The sequence below is a fragment of the Camelus bactrianus genome, chromosome 8 (genome assembly GCF_048773025.1).
Source record: "Camelus bactrianus isolate YW-2024 breed Bactrian camel chromosome 8, ASM4877302v1, whole genome shotgun sequence".
NCBI classification, from domain to species: Eukaryota; Metazoa; Chordata; class Mammalia; order Artiodactyla; family Camelidae; genus Camelus; species Camelus bactrianus.
Window position 1 is genome coordinate 46,006,530 of NC_133546.1, and position 23,853 is coordinate 46,030,382.

The following is a 23,853-nucleotide window of genomic DNA, read 5'->3' on the forward strand; positions in this document are numbered from 1 at the left end:
TTTCTTGCTTCCCTTTTCTTCTCTCCCCATTGGCACCCCAAGATACGGTAACTTGAAACGCTATAACCTTCTGCATGTTGTCATTCTGGCAATCTTAGTGAGGCAAGGGCTACATTATGTAGTTGCAATAGTGACTCTGCAATATTAGGTCCACAGCAAAAATTGCTAAAAATAGGAATTAAGTTTTAAGGGAAACTTACAATTAATTCAGCTTCCTCAGAATAACAAGAAAAGTCTCAACTCAGAGATTTCTTGGTGATAATATAAAAGACTCCTTCAGAGATGTAAGGCAAATTTTTTGCTGAAGCCCAAATCTATGGACTGCTCCTCCCAAGGAAATGCCTCTGTGTATAGGCACAGGAAACTTTCCATGAAATTCCAGGGGGAACTAGTCCATGGAGACCAGCCTCGGGGAGCTGCCATATGGATCAGAAGGTCTGGAGGTCAGGGCCAGGACTTGTGCTGCACTTGCCCGACTCTGAGAGTCAGTCCATCTTTAAAGTTTGCACACTAAGCGCCTCTCCTGCCTCACCCTTGTCCCAGCCCTGCTGAAGACAAAGGGTTACAGCTACATGCAAAAGAAATACATACCTGGTCACATATGTCATTTCCTATACCATCAGAATCTGATTGAAATAACATCTAAAAGCCAGATGCCTGCATATTAAAACCCTCCTTCAATCCCCTTGTCCTAAGGGTTAAAACAGACCCAGCAACACTGAACGAGATGTGTCTAAGGCCAATCTTGACCTTGTTCATCCAGAAAATATTCCTCTATGAGTTTGAAATGATCACAGCAAGCGCTCTCTCAGGTCCTCACCACACACATGTGGGCATGACGCAGACCTGGCAGTTCCTTGCTGGCTCTGTGAAAGACCTATAGTGAGACTGGTCATCTGCATCCTGACAGGCAGAACTTTAACACCAGGGATTACATTGCCAATGAAGATTTCTAATAACCAAGCACTAGAACATTCAAAAATCTCAAGCTTGGCATAGGATCTGAGCACATCCTATTTTCTCTTCTCACTCAGTTTTTCCGCTTTTTCTTGCTTTCATAGTTGGCACTCATAGTAATATTTCGACTGTATGGACTTGACCTCGCAGGCAAATGACTTTCTCAAACTTCACAGCTGGAGAAACCAAACCGGCAAAAAGTTACCTGCCACCTCCACCCTTTTAGCTTTCCTAACGAGGCAGTATCCCGTCCTCTTCTTAAAATAGTCCTTTCTGGGATTGTGGCTCCATGACCAGACTAATAATTAAACTCTAAACTCCCAAAACTACAGCCCCCTTCTTTAGCTTTCCCAGAGAAAACAAAAAGTGGAAGGAACCCCTGCTGCTGAGGCTGGGGGAGCATCTTGGTATGGGGGCCAGGGAAAAGAGTCTTAGATTTTCTTTCTGGTGTTATAAACACACAAGAAATTTGGGAGCCACAAAGGTGGCAAGTGGCATGATCTTGCTGCTCCTCGGGAATGGAAAAAGTGAGGGTGAAAGGGTTACTCATGGTACACGTTTTTTCCATTGATTATTTTACGTCTTAAAGAGCCGATGTCATTTCCCTGGAAAATCAAGGAGCAGGGAATATTTTCTTTTGAATATCTTCAAACATTTGCAAATGGTTACTCTGAACTCCCCAATGTACCATAAACAAGTGTAAACTGTAGAAATTCAGAAAATGCACAAATACAAACAGCTATCCCCCAAGCTCTAAGGCAAAGACAAAGAAGGGAGTATTCCATTTATAAATGGAATTCTTTGTGGATAGAATAGTTTGGGAAGTGTTTATACATTGTTGTCCTTATTATTTGGGGGGATTTCTTTTTCAGCTTACAGAAGCTGCAGAACTGGTATTTGGCGTCTTAAAAGTTGAAGATTAAAGGAAGTTTCCAACCTTTTAAAATCTTCAACTAAACTTAATTAGTTCTGCATTTTGGAAAATATCTGCCCATTAAAATCATTTGTAATCATATCAACAAACAAGAATGCATAGTCAGGTAACCAGGAACAGAATAACTTCAAAATGGAAAAAGAAACACCCTATAATTTCCCAAGAACTAGCAAAAATGATGACTTCTTTGAAGACAGCTGTAGTTACCTGGATTTTTGATTTCAAGATACAGTGGGCTGTGAATCTATTTTAAATGATTTTTTAAAACAGTGACACAGTATGAAAACGGCGGGCATACTAAAAAGAATGAAGAAACCTGACAGAAGTTACTGACAGACTCTCCTGTAAGAGATAATTGAGTCACCAACAAGCATATGGAGAAATCCCTCACCGACACCTCACCCGCACCTCACCCACGCCCATGACTCAGTCCAGGTTTGTTTTTTGGCTTTTCAAGCTTTCTCCTTTGGCTTTAACGTGTCACCAAACCGCATTCACTGTCAGGGCACAAAAGTCACACAGTCCTTTATTTAACGGATGCATTTCCGGTGTCTGTAACCATATGCGTAGGCTGGGTTTCTGAAGGCAGAGAAGAAAAACAGCACCACGTGTGCACAGAAAATCAGGAAGGGTCAGAGCATGTAGGTGAATTATGGTAGGTTGAAACTGTGCTGCGAGGTGGCATGAAATGACAGAGGGCAAGAAGAAGTGTGATTTAGTGGAGGGGAGGCGTTCTTCCCCTGTCTTAAATCACTTGTCTTGTCACCCCACTGTAGCTGGCAAAGTCTGGGAGTCTCTGGCTTTAGAGAGGAAAGCTGTAATTTCTTGGGGAACCCATCAAAAAAAGAACTTTCCAATCTCAAGGGGCGATAGGCGATTTCGTCATTCTCTTCTGAAATTGTCTGAAGCCAGGTTAGTATTTTTAGTAATGACTCTGGTCAACGTGCAAGACCCTCACCTGATTCCCTATTCAGAAACATATATCATCCAAATAGCCATCCTGTATTTCATGCTTTTATGTTCTTTTGGGCCCCTGCTACTTATGGACTAGTGACACTCTTCTTGACCTGGTCACTTTTCACTCCAGTAATGGTAGTAAAATCTTTCACCCTCTCATTCTTCCTTTAATGTCACTTGAATGAGTGATATTAGGATGGGTTTAAAATGACAATTCCCAATGCCTTTCTGGCTTTCTAAAGGCCATCATTTTTTTTCTGTCCCACATCTTCCCATTACTCACTGCTTTGTCAACCAGATTAAATTACTCTGGTGGAGAAAGCAGGGGCATTTTCAATTGTGGTGACTATGAGAAGGCTGAGGCCATCTGTCTTTGGAGAGCAGAACTTGCAGATGTAAAATCAAGGACTGGTGAACTGATTTTTAGTATTCTGCTCCCCCTGGCAAAGCCATCAATAGAAAAGGAAGCCTCACGGTATGGCGGCTGAGAAACTCTTCTTGCACCAACCAGGAGGGCCCCTTGCACTGGCTCTGTGTTTGCCAAGCAAACTTCTGGCTATAAGTTAGGTAGGTACTCCAAGGCAGCAGTAAATACACTGACTTAGGGACAATAATTTGGATACACCACATCAAGTCCACATAGGTCCACACCTGCATTTCCTACTGTGGAGTAATGGGTTGGTATTCTAGGTTTTTGTTGTTGCTGCTGAAACAACAAACAAAAAACACTGTCCCCCACACCCCCCAAAAAAATTTGAACACGGTCTAGACACTTAGAGAAGTGGATTGGTAGGCTTGGTTCTGTCTAGGAACTTTCGCCAAGACAACTGAGGTGGATAAAATAATTTTATCACCAATTAACCTATTCTTCTATAGTGTTTTAAAGAAAATACAGCCCTGGAGTCAGAAAGTTTAAACTTGAATCTCGACCCTGCTTACTAACTTGGTAATCTTGGGCACGTTACCTAATTCCTCTGTCTTAGTTTCCTCTTTAGTAAAATGAAGATAAAAACAATTGCTACATAGATCGGGATCCAAATTAACACTACTGACAAAGACTTAGAAGAGGACCTGTACGTACAAAAGCGAGCAACTGTTTCTCCTTGAAGGTCCACTTCTCCTACCCAGGCCTCCGTCCTCCCCAGATATACATCTCCACCAGACTGTAAGTGCCTTGACAGCCTGCCCTCAAGCATCATATTCACCGCTGTATCTCCCCAACTCCTGGAAAGAGCTGTGCACAAGTTATGTGCTCAATAAATGTTCATTTCCCTTCCCTTCCTTTCCATAAACAGTTGACAAGCCTGTTTGCTGACCTCGTGGACAGGGAGAGCAGTCAGGTTTCAGATCCAGTAGGCCTGAGTTGAATACTGGTTCCCTCACTTACCAGCTCTGATCTGGGTAACATCTCCAAGCCTCATCTTCCTCCTAAGTATGATACAGGTGGTGCCTATTCCTTTATGGTTGGCGGAGAATCAAAAGAAGCCGTATCTGGCTATAGCAGACAGCCACACAGCCCAGTTCCCCATCTTCCTCTTGCTGAAATTCTGGACTCATTATTTATGGTTCACTTGGCATTAAGAAGGACCCCCCCCCCCCAATCTCGTGAGGTCAGGGATGTGCTCTCTCACCTATTTCAGCGATGTGACTCTTTCCCCTGTCAAAGCCTCCCACTGCCTGCAGAGGTGAGCAACCCACCAACTGAGCCACTAGCCCAAAAGGGAAGAAAGCAAAGCTGGTCAGTGATTCTTGAGGCCTGCCCTGGGGAATGCTACTTGGTGAAAAATGAAGGAAGAGACCCCATGAACAAGAGCTGCTCAAACATCTTGCCAGGCAAATGGGGCTCCGTGGCCTGGGTTCAACTGGCATAAGCATGTAAGAGGGTTAGTTTTTATTCTCATCTTGCAAACGGAATCCCCTGGTTATTGAGAACATTTAGTGAGCTGGGACATTCTGCCAATGAGTCTACCAGCTCCAAAAAGTGGCTCAGCTCACCTTTTACTACAGCCCTGTAACCTCATATTGGTCTCAAATTCTCTCTTCTTCCTCCCTCCCATTCTCCTCTACATTTGAAGTGTGAATTAGAGATGAGCCTAATAATAAAAGTCTAAATAAGTAGATAGTGTTTCAAGTCGGGCTCAAGACTGAGCTTTACCATTGAAGTAAGTGACCTTCGGCATGGCACTTACATGCTGTGACTCAAGTTTCCTCAGCTGTAAAAATGGGAATGCTGTTGGATCAAAATGATGAAAGTATGTGACCACACGAGGTGTGCTGCAAAACATGTAAGGTAAAATCATAATCAATACAACTCTAGCCTCTGCCTTGTAAGAAGTAAGGAGAGGTGCAACGAGTCGGAGAAGAGCCCTGGTGGGCATACAAACCTTTTACTTATTCTGATTTCTAATTCGGAGGCACCTCCTTTTGAGTGGAGGCTCCAGGTCCTCGGGCCCGGCGCTGAGCATGGGCGAGGAGATGATGCACGGCGCCATGGCAGTCTTCTCCGCGGGTTTTGGCACAGGCTGGATCACGCAGCCCGTCTTGGGCAGCATCCGCAGAGCATACGCGTGGTCCTCGTCCGCGGGGTTATTAAGGTTCGGGTCTGACTTGTCGCCCCCCGCCAGAGCCTCCTCCCCTATCAGCTTTTTGGCCGCCTCCCCGTCCAGGTGGCAGTTGGAAGCACAGTTGTTCTCCTTGACGGACTCCAGCTCGCTCACCGCGGGCTCCTCCGGCGACAGCAGCTTCTTTGGGGGCGCGGGAGGCGGAGGCGGCGGCGGCGGCGGCGGCGGGGGCTGCTCCGGCGGCGGCTCTGCGCCCTTGGCGCCCTCGGCGGCGCCGCGCGTGCCGTTCACAATGACATTGCAGGCCGCGGCGGCCTCGGGGCCCGCGGGGGCGCCTGGGCCGGGGTCGCCGGCGGGAGGCGGGCTGCAGTGGCCATCCCTGCAGCCGCCGCAGGTCCTGCGCTCCGCCGCGCCCGGCTCGCGCTCCGCCTTGACGTGCGCGTGCAGCGCGCGGTGGATCACGTTGTGCAGCCGGGCCCGGTGGCCCACGGTCAGGTCGATGACGCCTTCCTGAGGGCCCTGCAGCACTCCCGGGAAGCCAAGCTGGCCGCCTGCGCCCAGGGGGCTGCCGGCGCGCCGCGTCAGGTCCACCACCTCGCTCCGGCCGTGCTCCGCGGGCGCGGGCGCCAGGCTGAGGGCCTGGCCGGAGCAGCCGGGCGGCGAGTCCGCGGACTTGGATGAGCCCTGCTTGGAGTCCCGTGGGGACAGGGAGTGCCCGCTTGGCTTGCCTCCTGCCGCCGAGGAGTCGCCGGGGGCGCTCGGTATGAAGTTCTCCCCGTTGCTGGAAAATCCGTTGGGGGGCTTGGAATCATTGACGTGAGGGATGGGAATAGGGATGGGGATGGGCACGGGCAGCGGCACGATCACGGGGTATGGCACGAGCAAGGTAGGGGGCGGCACAAGCGGGGCGAGCGATGGCAGCCCGAAATTCATCATCTGGGGCACGGGCATCGGGCCATTTGGCATCATGCTCACTGGTGGGAAGGGGAGACTCGGCAAGGGCGCGCCCGGTGGTGGGGGAGGCAGCAGGCCCGGGGGATTCCCCGGCATGGTTGGGGTGCTCGGGGGGTGGATGTGGGGCGATAGCATGGGCCGGTGCATGGGACTGGAAGTGGGGCCCAGGTTCCTGGGGCCGCCTGGCGGGGGCCCGATGCCGGGGAGCATGGGGTTGGACAGAGGGCTGTTGGGATTGGAGGCGTGGTGCGGCGGTCCGCGAATGAAGGGCGGGCGGATCTGCTGCATGATCTGTTGTTCCATGAAGATGGGCAGCGGTACCGGGCCGCGGTTGGTCATCACCATGGGAGGACTGCGAGGCGGGACGCCCAAGGGAGGCCCAATGCTAGCAGGTGGCTGGACGGAGACAGGAGGGATGTTTGGAGTCTCGCTGATGGGCATGGACTTGGGCACTGGCGTAGGGATTTTAGTGACAGAGCAGTTGGCAGTGTCAGATGGAGAGACGGTGGTGGACGCCGATGGGCCAGGGCCCTGGCTTTGGCCAGCTGCAGCCACCGGGGAGGGTGCCTTCCTGCGAGCATCTGTTAGAGGGATATTCCAAGAGTCTGGAGTGAGCAGCTGCACCCCGGTGCCTTCTGCTTTATTTTCCATGGGAGGGTGTAATGTGCTGCACAGCCCAGCTGGAAGATTGGCCTGTGTCTCTTTGTAAAAAATGTCCATTTTGTACTGATTGAGACATTTTGCACTGCAGAACTGAAGCCTTCGTTCCCCGTCCCCAAAATCCAGGTATTCTTTTGTGTGTCTTATGTGCTTACACCAGTCACATACCTACAACACAGTAATAAGAAAAAAAGTAAGATAAGCAATTTCCTTTGGTAGATAACGTTTTCATGTTTCACATAAAGGTTCTTTCAAACTTTATCACGATTTTTCAAATCAGCAGGAGTGTTTTCTTCTAAAAGGTAAAATGGTTTGTAAAATGATTTCTCTTTGGAAGCCATAATTGCTTTATAAATATTAGCTCTTCAGAGCAGCAATTATTAACATCTTCTATTTAAAAAGAAAAGAAAAGAAAAAAAACTGTGTTATCCCCTTTAAGCATGACTTAAAGGTGGATCTGACAAAAAGGGGGACATATACCTGCCCACGTATTTTCACTGGTCAAGAGGCTCATTGGACATGCACATCTAATAGTTTCGGCTGGCAGGATTCTCCAGAAATTTCAGTGGGCTTTGAAATGTAGACCCTTAAAATTCTCGTGCGAAGTCACTTTACACTATTGACTGTTCAATAATGCAGTTGGAAGGGGTGTGCTGTGTTAACCAATAACGTAGCACTGAACATCATTATGCCTGGCTTCCAAGGGGAAACTTGGAATTAGTCATGAAGTCTGTGTGAGGTTTAGCTATTCCCAACCTGTGATGTTGCAGCAAGCTAGAATTATTTTTTGAGCTGTTTGCCCACTCTCTCTCAGTAGTCAGAATTTTTGGTGACATTTCTTGGCAGGCAGTCTTATTTAACAACTTTTCAAACACCAGAGAACGTTTTCCAAAAGTTTTTATGGCTTTTCCCCCCTTCAAATCTACTCCTGGCAAAAGAAAGACATCACCAAATTTATTTTAAAGTCGGGCTGCAGAACTAATTAAAGGCTGAGAGCTTTTCCCAATTGAAAATCACTAGACATCAAAGTTCAAAAAATAGTCATTCTCGGCTTCAGAACCCATTACTTTGGAGAAATTATTGTGATTTCATTAACACATTAATTTTGCAACACCATCAGCTCTCACAGATGGTGAAGACATGATCTACAATTCAAATATGACTCTTGTTTGCACAAATGTCTTTCCTTCATATGGCATTTTAAACAAGAATTAATATGAGTAATCTTGCCATAGCTATAAACAGATAAACAGATGTCAAAATTTTCAATAGTTCTTTCGGTGCCTTACTTTTTTGACTACTACATAATCTTATTTTCTTTTTATTCTTATTATTTTTTTTTTTTGGTCATTTCCTCAGCACTCAAGTCATACAGCAGCAGAGGAAGAATTTTGAAACACAATGCAATGGTGAGTTCATTGAATTTAAATCTCTCAGTAAAGCCCTGGTTCCAACATTGCTCTAAATACAACCCTGTTTTTGTTGAGGAAGGTGTCTGTTGTTCTGTTGCTGGTGCATGTTGTTTAACTATGGTAAACTGATAGCATTAAAAGATGATACATTTTAATAATGATTGGTCACATAAACAATGCAAAAACAACATATGCTGGGCATTTGATTACTCATCTCATTTAACTCTCAGCTTTCCTCTACTATAAACAGTGGTGGCATGCTAGCATGTGATTGTGAGTGTACACACTTATGGCAGATGTGGGTCTGTATGTGTAAATGCGCTCTTTGCCTTCTCACTTTTCTTCCCCCTAATATTTGCAGGTAATATACTTGATGGTGTGAGACTGAATTACACTTATTGGCACACATTAGTTTTTCATTAGGCCTTATACCAAAATACCCTTTCAAAATACTTGTTGCAAAAAAAAAATAAATAAATAAAGTCAATGCTAATATACTCCTGTTTCATTACAGTGTTTCAGGTCTCTCCAGAATTAAGAGAATTTTTTTTTAATCATAGTTGAGATGTCTAGTTTACAAATAAGTATGGAATTGCCTTTGATAAGAAGACACACAGAATCTATCAGACTCAAAATTCTCATCTAAAGGTTAAATAAACTAGCAGTGAAAACCTGACACCTGTAAGTTATTATCTTTAAAACCAGCTCATTTTTATAAAGCTAATGTATAATGATGAGACATTTAAATTCCAATATGAAATAAAGCCACCTGATTCTGTTTCAATATTAGGCATCCACAGAAAGGCTAAAATGTAAACTTTTAAGCTTGACGTGAAGGATCAAATATAGCTTCTTTAATCATGATCTAAAAAAAACACTATCAATGAATTAAACTAATTAAAATAATATACCAAATTTTCTGGCATATTTCTTTTGGATCATATTTTTTAACCATAAGGGGAAAGAGTTTTCTGAAATCCTTAATTGGTTTTCAAATTGCCAGACTGAATTATTTGCCTCCGGAGGATTCCTCTGTTTCCTCAAGCTAAATAAATATTTTCAAGTAGAGTCACAAAAAATAATCTAAATATAATTTAAATGTTCTCCCTTTACTTCTTTCACTTTCAATAATTCATTGACGAATAAGGAATGCTCATAAATCTTTCCCAATTATCCAATGAGAATTCTCCACCGTATTTTATCTATTTCCACATAAAAGAATTACAGACATCAAAGTTTGAAGCAAATTCTGTTTCATCAAACTTTCCGGTTAAAGCAAAAGCCCAATGGTTAGCTACTTGATTTTCGGCAACATCCCAATGTGTTTGGGCAATACTGTGACAGTTTATGACTAGCTCATTTGGGGTAATGAGTGTGAATGTGTGTGTAGCCTTGCCTTATTACATTTCAACTCAGAACACTGGTCTAAAAATACAGTAAAGCAATCTTCCTGATGAAGCAAAAAAAGTAATAGAGAAAAAAATTGTCACTTAAGAAATAATGAATCACGTCTGTCTTACAGGACACATCGTTTAAGATTAGGTCAATGAATTTATGGCACAAATGGCTATATCATGTGAAGCAATAAAATGCAGCACATCATTCATTCTACATCTAATGACACACTTCTGGTAATTAAAGATTTCATCATAAGAGCCTGAGCTGATTACTTAAGACGTGGTAGTCAGGTGAAAATATATACTGTAGATCTCTCTTTAATAAAATAACATTTGCATACCCAGGAAATACACAACATGTGTCTCATAAACTATGGTTTTCTGAACTGTGGTGTAACAGGGTATTATTTTCTTCCCCTCTTCTTTCCACAGACGGCTTTAATTTTTTTTTAACTTTTTGCGGCATTAGTTTTTTCCTCATTATGCCAAGAAGTACCAAAAGTCCTTCAGATATTTTAGAAGATAAAGACTGAGAAGTGCAGCACTCAACTCACTAGGCTCTGGAATGATTTCCCCCTAATTCCAGCGGGCTTTGTTTCTGTTGGAATCTGGCCTCTTTGGTTCCACTTCTCTCCCTAACAGGTCCCAGATTGGACAGAGCTGAGGCTGAAGCTGTTTAATGATGGCAATCTGGGGACTGAACAATCAGCTAATGCAAGGCCAGTGAGCGAGACAGCTGAAATGCTTCGTATCACAAATACATAATGTATCACCGGGAAGACAAAAAGATCACAAAGGAGATAAACAAATGCGTATTCCATTCAACCCTATAACAGCAGTCCTCAAAAAGATTAAATTTACCTTCCTGGGATGTGTCCAATTCTAAACAACAGAATGAACATTTCCTTTAGTCCATTTAGAGTATTTATATTTTGGTGGCTGACTGCCAGGGTAGTACTTACAAGCTCAGTGGCCTGATGGATTCACTCCTTTCCTGTGAAATAAATGTGGCAACCTACACCGCTAAACTGCTCAAAAGACACTGCCTCAGCAGAAATATCACTTGCTCTTGATATAAGAAAACTGAAAGGCAGGACTTCTGGTTTCTATAACTCTTTCCATCTTGTATTTCCCCTGGAAAGAAAGAAAGCTATTCACGTTGGCAACTGAGCCTTTATTTTTATATAAACGTCCAAAGTCAAAGCCAAAGTATGCCATGAGGTTACCCACATGGGCACAATATAAATATTCTGCCGGGCTTAGAAGAAGATTCGGGTGATGGGGGAGGGGGACGGGGTTCCTAATTAACACATTAATCAGCTGTCATCTGTGGGAGTGAAGTTCATCCTTTAATGGAACCTACCCACCACCGCCTCTGAGTGGTAGCCTGGCATCAGGCAGTATTTCATTAAGAAACTCTTTTGCTGAAATCTTTCTTATCTGGGCAAACACATTTGCAGCAATGGAACAGTAAAAAGATATTAGCGATCCCTTGAATGCCATCAACAATTTGAAAAACAAAGCAAAATTTCTTCATGCTCAACTTTATACCAGTACAGCACCCTGGTAACAGCTCAGAAGTTGTAGCTCTTTAACCAAAACTGGAGCTGGCTGTAAGAGGCTGGTTCTCTAGATCTTGGCCTGTTAAATGGGCATTGGTCTTGCAGTCCAGACCAACTCGAAAAATTATGAGCTCACTGAAGAGTGAATCAAAGGAGGATATGGAGAGACATGGACAGGGGTCAATGTTTTGAAAGGTCTGGGTCTGCTCTACCCAAAGACAGTCACCTCACAGCATGAGTTTAGGGCCTCAGACTGACCCCACCTGAATATCTGCTTCTAGTCCAACCATGGAGTCGCATGACCCCAGCATCAACTGTTCCTTTGGGTTTAGACTTTGCCTCCATCAGGGCCCCAATCCAATGCACTTGGGCAGCAAAGGATGCTATTGAAATCATGTAGGATTTGGAATTAGAGGATGTGAGTATGAATCTGGGCTCCGTCACTTACTAGCAGTGCAACCTTATGAAATCCTCAGCCTCAGTTTCTTCATCTGTGAAATGGAACTGATAGTAGTAATAAGTAACACTTGTTACCAGTAACCCGGTTGCATAGAGTACTTTTTCAGTTCCCAGCCTGACTCTCTCATGGTTGCTGCTGTCCCAGGAACATCCCATATGTTTAAGTTCAGTTTAACTTAACGGGAAGATATTTCTATGGCAGCGTGAGGAAGGAAAGGGAGGTTTTCATCTAGGCTTTCCCATGAGCCTGCGAGTCTTTGAGGTAGAATGGAATATGTTTCTCTCTGGGCAAACCCATGCTGAATCTCACAGACCCCAGCCCCCATCCTAGATCCTGCCATCCCAAGGGTGACAGAGGGGTTGTCTGCAGTGACAAGGAACAGGGCAACAGGACTTTGTACTCCCAGCTGCCCACCGCCCTGAGAAGGCTCTATTCAGCTCCTGCTGAGCCCTCCTCTTCTTCCATGGCCAGTCATTCTCTAATTCAGGCAAAAGCTTGATAAAGCAGCATGACTGCTTGGAAATGACAGTTAGAACCATTAAAATGAATAATTCCTCTTAGGCTCAACTGCTGTTTGAATAGTGGAAGCCATAAACTGTGCTATTCATGTTTTATTAAAAAACAGAGCTGATGAACGATCTGCTTGACTCATTACATGGCAGGACTATCTTCCAAAGGAAGGGTCAGAAGCCACAGTATCATGTGCTTTGAAGACAGGATGACCCGAGCCCTGCATGGCAGAATGCACGTGAGGGCGAGCCCCTACGGAGGGCTGATGGGCGGACCAAGCTCACCTTTCCAAGTTTCCTTGCAAAGTTGGATTCCAGTGAAGGAAGGAAAAAGATGACCTCACCTTAGACATGCACAGCCATACAGAAATCAGGAGAGGGATTTAGAATCAGCAAGAGCTATTGTTTAAAAAAAAAAAAAGCCAATTCATGGAGAAGTTCATTTTCAAAATAAACTTTCTGCAGTTTTATATTCCAACATGATCGTGTTTGCTACATAGTTCTTTTTATTTAAGGGTCTTAGTTTTTTGTTTTGTTTTTTGTTTTGCTTTGTAGCTTGGCCTGCCTCTCTCCCTCTCTCTCAATCTCAATCTCTCTCTCTCTCCTCCCTCTCCTCTCTCCTCATACAGAATTTGGAACCCACGGAGAGGCTAACAAGCATCTTTGTTAGAACTGAAAATCTCATTAGAAACTGCCCGGTAGGAACTGTACACTGTGACTCAAGTTCTACTTATAAGTTTTAAGCTGGATTTCAGAAACCATGGCCCCAGTCATCAGGCAGATTCTTCTCTTTCACACGTGCAGTGAACTCTGAAAGGCAGAAGAGATGGGCTTGGTTTTCAGGATCTCAGTGAGCATTGACAAACAGCTCCTTACTGACCCAAGTCTGTTTCTACAGCCACAGCAAGAGATAGAGTCCTGGCCTGTATTCAGTGACCACGGGTCCATCCTCATAGCCAAACACATGATTCAGAAGAAGGTGAATTTTCCCTTTGTTCTGACATACTAGGCTGCCTAAGCGCATTAGCATATCATCACAAAACTCTCCGCTTCATTTAAGCTGGATAAATGCAACTTACATCTTCTTAACACAAGTCATCCAGATGGAAACTAAAAAATTCAAACATTGGAAAATCTGGTCTACCTGTTGCCAAATGTCTGCCTCTCTGTTTTCCAGTCCTGTGGTCCTGAGGGGACAAGGAAATAGGCCAGGAGATCTCAGCAGTGAAATTCTGCCCTGAACGGAACCTCAGAGGTCATCTAGTCTGTCCCATAGCCTCCAGTGCCTGGTGGGGCAGGTATTTAATCACGCCAAGCCTCAGGTGCTCAGCTAAAAACTGAGATCATCCACAGTGACGCACTGCCTGGGAAACATGTGAGGACGAAAGAACCAGCAAGTGACTGCGGATGTGGAAAATGTGAAAAAGCAGAGAACCGTGTCCTACTCCATCTTTCATTGCCATGTGGCTGCCATGCTTCGATTTCTCTCCTTTTTGTCAACTCCAGATATTCTAACTATGACCTGCCCTTTGCCATCACAAAATCCAATGTATTCACTCCTAAATGAACATTCATTGAGGGCTCACCTCATGCCCGGCACTGTGCTAGGAACCAGGGAAATGAGTTAAGGAAGATGCATGCTCTGCCCTCATACAGCTTAGCATCTCCTGCAGGACACAGGAGGCCTGCACGTCTTTGTTTTTATTGACTCATCTGTGCTTCAAACTGAAGCTTAAGGAAAACCTGACCTTCTATTTGTAATGCTTTCATTTATTCAAAAATAAGTACTGAGCTGTGCTCAAGAAGGCACTGAACTGTGAAACAGTATGAGAAAGAGTCAGTACCTGCCCTCAAGAAGCTCAGAATCTATCTATTAACAGTCCTGGGAGAAATGTGGATGCATCTCCTCTCCCCAGGAATACCCTGCACCCCCTCCAACAACAGATTTGTTCTGAGTTCAACCAACACTTTTTAACTGAAAAGATTAATATTAATATCTTAGTGTCTCAATATAAAACTCCCCTTTGTGCTTCTAACCCTGTGACTCCTCTTTTTTCAAATATATATCCGAACCTTTTTTCCAATGTATATTTACCTTGGTTATTGAAACTCTCCTCGTTTTCAATATATAGCTGAATCGCTTTGATCTCATTTCTCATTACTTTGTTTTCTAAATGTATACTTGAATATTTGAAGTCTCATTATTTGTGATTATAAGAGCCCTCTCTCTGCCTGAAAAAACTGGAGGGAGGGACCTTGGGTTGCGCTTACGTATCAAGGGAGATCCATCAAACTGATGTTTTAGAAAGTGAAGTGTACTTACTAGTTACTTGGCTTCTTTTTATCTGTGGTCACTCACCTCATTTCTCCTTTCATACAGACTTTTTAGAAAATGGCAAAAGTCACATTTCAAAACACATGGCTTTAATTCCACAACACAGCTAATCATACATCAAAAACAGGAGTTTTGGGAAGGATTTCTATTATTATCTGTGATACTTGAAACAGTCTTTTTTTTCCTAGGGATTTTATTTGAATCTTCCTCCAGCCTCCTCACCCACTGGGGCTGTGTTTTGGCATCAGCAATGAACAGCCCCACTAAAATGCCAGAGGACCAAGGCTGTGTGTGTGTGCAGGTGGTCCAGGTCAAGGGCACTGCTGGGCAGAATTCACGGCTCCTCCAGCAATCCTGCTCTTCAGCTCCCTCTCTGGCTGCTTCTCAAAGACTTGCAATGGCTCCTGGTGACCTATCATTTATTTACCAACTATATACAGATTGCTCAGAATCTGGCAGACACCTAGCAAAGGGCTTTACCTGAAATGCCTTGTTCAGCCCCTTTTAACAGTCTTGCACATTATTCTTCTCCTGGGTTCCAGCCCGAACCAGCTCCTACCTGTGGATGCTCAGGATGGCCCCACTTCAGCCCATGGTGCCCATCTCTGCCCAGTCCTCAAATCTCTGCAGGACACTCCATCAAAAGTTACGGCTTTTATTATAGTGCCTACTGGAAGCCCCAATTTGATATCATAATAATAGATTATACAAGGAATAATAGCTTGCATTATCTAAGCACTGGTAACCATGCTAAATATGTTACCTGGGTTACCTCTTTAAATCTCCACAAGTACCTTATCATACAGATAATTGGGGTTTAGATAGGCTAAATAACCTGCCCTAGATTACCTATGCAGGTAATAGACGGCAGATCTAGATTCTAACTTAGATCTGTCTGGCTTCAAAGCCCATAAGGTCCCTGCTACCCCAAGGATTTTTTGCATTTTCCTTTAAAACTACAGGATTAAGATGACCAACTAATTCAGGCACACCTTGTTTTATTGTGCCTCCTTTTATTGCACTTCTCATTGTGATTTTTACAAATTGAAGGTTGGTGGCAACCCTGAATCCAACAAATCTATGGGTGCCTTATTTCCAACAGTATTTGCTCCCCTCATGTATCTGTGTTGCATTTTAGTAATTCCCACAGAATTTCAAACTTCTTCATTATTTTGTTTTGTTATGGTAAATTGTGACTTGTGATTTTTAATGTTGCTCCTACAAAAACAATAAAATTTCCTGAACGTTCAGATGATGGCTAGCATTTTTCAGCAACAAAGTATTTTTAATTAAGGTGTGTACATTTTTAGACATCATGCTATTGCACACTTAGAGTACGGTATAGTGTAAACATAACTTATATGCACTGGGAAACCAGAAAATTCATGTAACTCACTTTACACAGTATTTGCTTTATTTCAGTGGCCTGGAACCTAACTGCAATATCTCTGAGGTATGTCTGTATTTGATAATAACTTTGTTTTGAAATTTCAGAATCACAGACATCTAGACCTCTAAGGAACTTCACAGGTCAAGCCCAACCTATCTCCCCAGCAAGTTTGGGTTTCCTTCCACCCATAGATGGTCTTCCAGGTGCCACTCATACCTCCTACGATAGGGAGACCACCCAGATCCACCCACATTGCTAAAGAGTGATTCACACCATGATGATCTTTCTAAAGAGGGTTGCAATATAGTGCAGAGCTCTGTGCAGCCTATTTTGTTGTCAAACAGCTTTGATTATTAGAAAGTCTAACCAGTCAATGTCCCTGTTATTTCCACCCACTGACAGTAGTTCTGTTCACCAGCTTCCAGCACAGGTCAGCTCCTCTTCCAAATCTCAGCCTTCCCAATACTTAAAAAGAGCTATCATCTTTTCCACTGATTTTTATTTTTAAACCTCCCAGCTTCTGCATCCAGTCCCCAGGTACAAGTTCCCAGAGCCCTCCTAGCCTGTCTGTCCTCCTGCGTCTTTTACCCAGGCATATACTTTACCCTGGTAATGTCCCTCTCAAAGGGTGGAGCCCATAACAGAATGCAGCAGCCTGACAGGCACAGAATCCAGGAACTCTCGCCTCCCTCACACGGAACACCACAGCTCTGCTAATGCCACCCAAGAGTGCACCTGCTTTTTGAGTAGTAACATCCCTCTATTACGCATATGCTCTTTCAAAACGAGCATTTATTGAATATCTGTTGTGTACTGAGCTTGAAATGTTCACTTATCTCCTTTAATTCCGACAACAAACTTGTAAAGAAGCTACTGTTTTTCCCATTTTACTTGAAAATGAGAAAACAAAGATTCCCTAAGCTCTCACAACCTACAGATAACAGAGCTGGGATCCAGATACAGAACTTCCAACCCAACCTCTTTTCACTCTACTGCATTGCTTGCTTCACTCTGAGTTTCTGGTCAACCAAAAGCTTTTCCTCCTAAGTGCTCACTAACCACTTGTTCAGTGATATGTTCAAGATGTTTGAGGATAAGCCATCAAGCCTACTGGTCTAGAGTTTCATAAATCAGAAACCCATTCCCAATTTTGAAACTTTAGTCCATTTTTGTCTTTTTGAAACCTCTCCTTCTCCCAGGATAGAACAATTATTATCCAAAAGTAGAAATGAAATTATCTACAAATTCCTTCAAAGTGGCAGGGAGATCTGAATTTGTTAGAGAAGCAGGTGCTCTCTGTCTATCTCTTTGCCCTCAATGTGGGATTCCTAGTCTTCTTTTTTGGTATCTGTTCTACCCTCTTCAGTATAAAGAACATTCTCTTTATGGAGACAATGGAAAGAAACCAAGTAAAAGTTGCCCAGCCTTGTTTTCTCACCCTCTTGTGTTAAATATTACACCATTCGCTCTAAACACTGATCTATCCAATTCTGTTTGCTCCTTCCATGAGCATGACCCTATGCTTTTATAAAATTTTATTATAAAAGTTTTCTTTTATTTCTTTTATTACCTTGGGCAGTTCCCCCAAGGGTTTATCTTTTCATGCACCCTAGCCCTCCTGACACAATTTCATTTTCAGAATTTCCCATCCTCCATTTTGCCCTCCCCACCCTCCACAAACTACACTGAGCTGCTGATTTGAGGAACAAATCAACCTTTCTTTGGATTAAAAAAGAATCTGCTTTTCTATAATGCCAACTGCAGTGACATGGATGGACGTAGAGATTATCACACTAAGTGAAGTAAGTCAGACAAAGACAAATACCATATATCACTTCTATGTGGAATCTAAAAACAATGATGCAAACAAACTTATTTACAAAACAGAAAACTATGTTACAAAACACAGAAAACCAACGTAGGGTTACCAAAGGGGAAAAGGAGTGGGGAGGGATAAATTAGGAGTTTGGGATTAGCAGATACAAACTATTATATATAAAATAGATAAACAGCAAAGTCATATTGTATAGCACAAGGAACTACATTCACTATCTTGTAATAGCCTATAATGAAAAAGAATATGAAAAAGTATACACACACACACACACATATGTATAACTGAATCACTATGTAGTACACCAGTAACTAATACAACACTTAAATTAACTATACTCCAATTAAAAAAAGTTTTTTTTAAAAAGGAATCTGCTTTACTAAATTCTAGAGAATGTGGTTGATCACATCCAGCATCCGCTCCCTCTGCCGTGGCACGTTCCAACATGGTGTGTCTCTTCCCTCTCCATCCACACACCAAGCAGCTCTCCCTTGTGTTAAACAAACCAGTAGTCAAAGTGAGATTCCTCTCACAGCTTCTCCACCTTCTCAGAGATATCCACAGGCGTGTGAAGAATGATCGGTTGCTTTTCTAAGAGAATGCTATTCTTAGCAGATATCTAGGTAATTGTTCCATATCTTGCTTCTTTGCTAATTAATCTATTTTTAATATCTTCTTCAGATTTTTGTACTCAATACCCCCTCCCCCAAATAATTCTTTTGATGTTTCCTTTTATTTTCTTAAAATTCCCATTTTGCATTTCCCCTCAAGGGCATGGATGGCCATACAAGGTTATATGCTCCTAAATTTTACCCACCTATTAGATATGCTGGCAGGGTATGGGGTTTATATGTTTCAGTTTTATAGGTTGGCTCTAGTCTAGGCATATAATCCCCTCCAAGTCTCAGTGATCTCTCTGAGATTGTTTTTATCTTTTTGTGCCCACAATCCAGGGTAACTTGGTCCTTCCCACTCTCTGCATTAGTAGATCAGTTTTTATCTTTTTGTGCCCACAATCCAGGGTAACTTGGTCCTTCCCACTCTCTGCATCAGTAGAGCGATGTCAGAAGTCATTGCCTGTTCCTGCCTATGGCTTTAGTCTTGAAAAGGACTGGCCCCTTTTTCATTATCTCATCTCTTCCTGTGTCATACCTGTGGCCTTCACGGTATCTAGTCTTATAGGTTTAAAACATAGCCAACTGGTTTACACTCTTATTTATTCATCATTCTTTTGTTAAATCTCAGTTATTAAAAACAAAGAGCAAGCCCACTACTATGAAATTTCCTCTGATGTGTGTGTACTTCAAAGTAAAAAGCACACCACACCAGAAACCCAAATCGACAAAACAATTGACCCCCAAATTCTCTCCATTGTGTTCCCAGTGGCTTGCAGAGTGTTTGACAGTAACATAATTGCAATAATGAGGAGGTCTGCGGGCCAGGTTGTGGTCGTGAGCTCATGGACGTTTTAGCCCTAGGCTCAGCTTCAGGCCAGCAACAGTCGCCTGGGCCAGAGTCGCCAATGGAATCCCTTATGCTCAGTTACACACAAATGTGACATTTATGGCATCTGGTACACAAGGCTACAAATTCAAAAGGCCCAGAGTGCTGGGCTCACAAACTTGGGGAAGATAAATAATTTAGGATGCCTATTGTCTTGTCTTTTTAGTTAATTAAAACCGGTGTGAGAGCACCTACTTAGTGACGGTTTCTTAGGTATTGGGGAGGGATGTGCCTGGCTGCTTCTGACTTCAAATCCACATCGGTTCCTTTGTCTCTGAAAAGCTTCCTGGATGTTTGTGGCCTATTGCTTTGCCTGGTTCTCGTCCATCTTTGTTCTGTGAATGCAACCATCCTGCTGTGCTAACTACTCAGCGGAAAGCCAACACTCCACTGGTGCTAGATTCTCCACTCAGTGTCCCTCTTACAATTCCATCATCCTAAGCAAATCCTGGGTCAGCTCAACCCAGTCTCCCCATCCAGGCTGAAAGTGCTCAACGGTGTGAAGCAAGACAACCCCGGACAAAGATATGCAATGCATTTGTATACGTTTAAACACATCTCTTATTTATAGAGCTCCTTTCTTCCAGTGAATTCAAGTGGTGCAAGAGACACTATCACAGTAGCACTCACCAGAGGTCTGAAAAGAGGCCAGCAGCCAGATAACATACCTTATTTTAGAGAGGAGTAAATTAAGACTAGTCACCATCATATATCCATTATCAGTATTTGGGTAAAATCCCCCATCTTATAACCCACGTATAACTAACTACATCATTCTTTGGTCTACTCTGAAGAAAGGAAATGAAATGAGGAAGCATCCTTTCATTTGACCCATTGTGCAGCTGGACTACTGGCTCCTGGGTGAAAAGAGAAATGAGTATGACTGCGCTGCCTAACCCGCAGCCTGAGCAGTGGGCCTCAGACCTGGTAAGACACAGAAGGAAGGCACACGGAGCGGGGAGGATCTAGACATGTGAGGCGGAGCCTCTCTTCTAGTGCTTAGTGCCTTAGAGTGAAAGGAAACGTATTATTGGACGTATTGTGCTCTATCAAGGCAGGCCCCGGTGTGGACCGGCGTGTGGAGAAGTGGGGAGGAACAGGAAAGGGAGGATAGAGGAGGGAAAGAAGAACTGTGTAGGAACTACCTTTGTATCAGAACAGAGTCCCTTAGATGCTAAGTGCCTGCTCCGGCCACAGCCCCACTTCTTTCCCGGCCATAGCTGACTGGACTCCGGGATGCCTCAAGTCCTTGGGGTGGCTCTGCCTCACAGGGACAGAGCAATTCAATAAGCCAATCAAATTTTCTTCTTTGAGGGGTCGGGCATCAAGATAATAAGTAGTAGCAGGAACAATGGTTATGGGCATAAAGCCAGAGGACTGCAGAGGACAGGCAGTGAGGAGAAGCCCTGGAGGCAGAGTGGAGGGAAGAGAGCTGGAAATAGCAGGAGTAGAAGTCAAGCAGCAGGAGTTGCAGGTCCTCAAAGGCCACATACAAAAGCAGGAAGCAAAGATGCCCGCTCCTGGAGGACAAGAAGACAGTCCAATCACCCAGTTTTTTTTTTTTTTAATGTATTACACTTTTATATATATATATATAAAGGCAGGGAGGTAATTAGGTTTACTTATTTATTTATTTTTTTAGAGGAGGTACTGGGGATTGAACCCAGGACCTTGTGTAAGCTAAGCATGCACTCTACCACTTGAGCTATACCCACCCCCCACTATGGGACGATCTTTGCCTCCAGAACCACTGCCCAGACTCCATGAGGATAGGCACCAATGGCTATTTTCATCTCGATGGTTTTCTTGGGCTTCTATGTAGCAAACCTCCATAACTACAGGAAGACTCAGAATCTGACCTAGCTTCTTTATACATTTTCTCTGATTTAGTCCTCACCACAGCCCTTTCCAGTATTCCTCTCTATTAAAAGATGAGGAAAATCTGGGGAGAGGCAGTGACTTCAAAGTCCTTGCATGATCCTGCAACACTTCCTCCCGTGGTTAAGGAGCTCCGTGTGGCACAGTCCTACCATACGCCCTGCTGTGGGTGTGGGGCGCCCGGGCAGCCTCAGGCCGGGGACGCAGAAGTGAACACCAGCATACGCCTCTTTACACCAGAGCTATTTCAGAGGGCCACCGCAGAAAGGGCACGCGACTGCTACATCCGGCCCTTGTCTGTCCCTAAACCCGCTGCAACCCCCCACTTCTCGCTGACCGCTCCTTCCCCAACTCTACTGCCTACGGGGTATCTGAGAAACACCAATCCCGTCAATGTTCTGCCTCTAAAAAAGAATTCCATGGTCAAATAAGTTTGGGAAAAGTTGCACACCCTGTGCTCCTCTGGGAGATTCTCACTGCAAACTGACATATTAAAGCCCCTGAGAAGTTCTGCAGAAAAGAAATGTTAAACTTGATTAATCCAGAATTTCCTTGATTTTCCAAAAATATAATTTTTTTTTTCCCCTGGTGGGATCCTATAGGCAAACACTTTGGAAAGTGCTACTGTTATGACTTGGATGCATGTAAGACAGAGCAGGAAACCTAGGCTTTGCCATTGTTCCTCTGATTAAAGCTTTCCTCTGCAGTCCTGGGCCTGGGTCTCATAGAACTTTTAGACCCCAGCCCACTGTTGGCACATGGTAAGGGTTCCCACATGCAACTGTTGGTTGTTACCTGAATTGTAAGAGATGGTGAAGGTGATTCGCATGCCTTTGCCCTTCTGCATGACCACAGGCTCTGTCCTGCTGGGAATCAAGGTTACTCATCCCCTCGCAGCACTTTTCTCAGCCCTTCAGCTCCCCCCTTACCTCTCAGCAGCTTCCTGTGCTCAGCGAGGCCTGCGCCCTATTATATTTCACCCTGTGGTTTCAGCTTCTGCAGTCACTACAAACTCAATTTCTGTCCTCTCCGTTCTGGTTACCCCACACAGCCCGCCAGCCCACAGGATGTCATGAATACCATTACCTCTTGTGTGACCTTCCAAAGCCTGAAGCTCCACCCCAGAGCATTTTGGGTCAGACCACTGCATTTTCTGCATTAAAGACGAATGCATGAGCATCTCATGAGAACCAGGATGCCACAACCGAGGAGCAAACTCTTAGAGCACAGCACAAGAAAAGCAAATGGCCTATCGGTATTTTCATATTCATACCCAAAGGTCTGGACTTATCTTTCCTGCTGAATGAAAATAAAAAATCAAGAAATACGACTTCAACCCACTTGCCGGCACACTGATCTTGAAAAAGATTCGATGGGTCCATGAGGGTTTATTTGACTCTAAGCCCCATTGATCATTTATCTCTTCCTTTGGCTATTCTCTGCCACAGGTGGTTGGGCAAATTCACCCTCAAGAGTGGATGACATGTGTCCTAAAGCTCCAGGAGAACTACGGTCTCAAAAGGAAAATGGGTGATTGACTATCCCTGGGTTAAGTAAGTACATTTTCCTCACCAAACACCTGTACCCTGTAACACATACGTCATGGCCTGATAAACCCAACAGGAACACAGCTGCCCTAATACTGTGATTTCTAACAGATCATCTACTCTCCCAAGTCCTATCAGATGGAAATAACTCAAATCCTTTTCTAAGTCCTGGTAACAACAGTCATTTTACCCAACAATTTGACTAAAAAGGGTTATGACCATTGTCTAGTGAGAAAGTCTAACACTACCTAAGCTGTCAATACCTGTTTCCAGACACTTTAAGAGAACACAGGCTTGGCCCTGGGATAGTCTGAGTAAGCCATGGAGCGAGCAGACTCCCTGGCTAATTGAGTTTTTTGCTGAGCACCAGTGAGACGTGAGACATGAGTTCGGATTGGAATTCCATTATGGGTTTTAAATAATTAAACATTACATGTTTGGAACCTCATTCTTCTGTATTACTTTTTAAATATTAATCTATTTACATCAGCGGACTTCCTGCAGCTTGACACACAGTAAATGGGAGTCACACTGAGAGAGACAACTGTGTTCCCAGCTTAAGACATCTTTGATGTTGAGCAACAGTAAATGCGATACTAACCTTAGGTCCAACCTGATCCTCTACCATAATTAGCCCCCTTTTAGAAGGTGGCTTCTTCCGTTTTCCAACACATTCCACATTCCTCATCATCACACTGACTTTTTAAATTAGTGAGAATCCAAATTCATCTTATTTGGAGAGCTTTATAATGCCCCTTGAGACCTCAGGGAGGGGAGGCACCCTGTTCTCTTCAGTGCCAGGGTTAGGAAATGGATGTGGAAGGTATGTGAGGGTTTCCTTGGCTACCACCCCAGACTCTTATGACACTCCAGCAGAAAAATTCAAAACCCGGAGCACACATAAAAACCTCATTAAGGGCTAACCCTGCTTACATAGTGCCCTCATGCCGAGAGGAGTTCTCCTCGGGTGCCCAGAGGCCACTGTCCTTCTGGGAAACACTGT

At 43.9% G+C, this 23,853-nt stretch overlaps 1 protein-coding gene across 2 annotated transcripts in view; it reads right to left on the minus strand.

The window, feature by feature from the left end:
- SOBP (sine oculis binding protein homolog) overlaps nt 1–23,853 on the minus strand; it is a 157,622-nt gene that overhangs the window by 14,938 nt on the left and 118,831 nt on the right. For both annotated transcript variants that reach the window (XM_074368552.1, XM_074368551.1), the window contains one exon: nt 5,233–7,191. In XM_074368552.1, coding sequence (XP_074224653.1) covers nt 5,236–7,191 — 1,956 coding nt within the window. In that variant the 3' untranslated portion in view covers nt 5,233–5,235. The remainder of the gene's footprint in view (nt 1–5,232; nt 7,192–23,853) is intronic.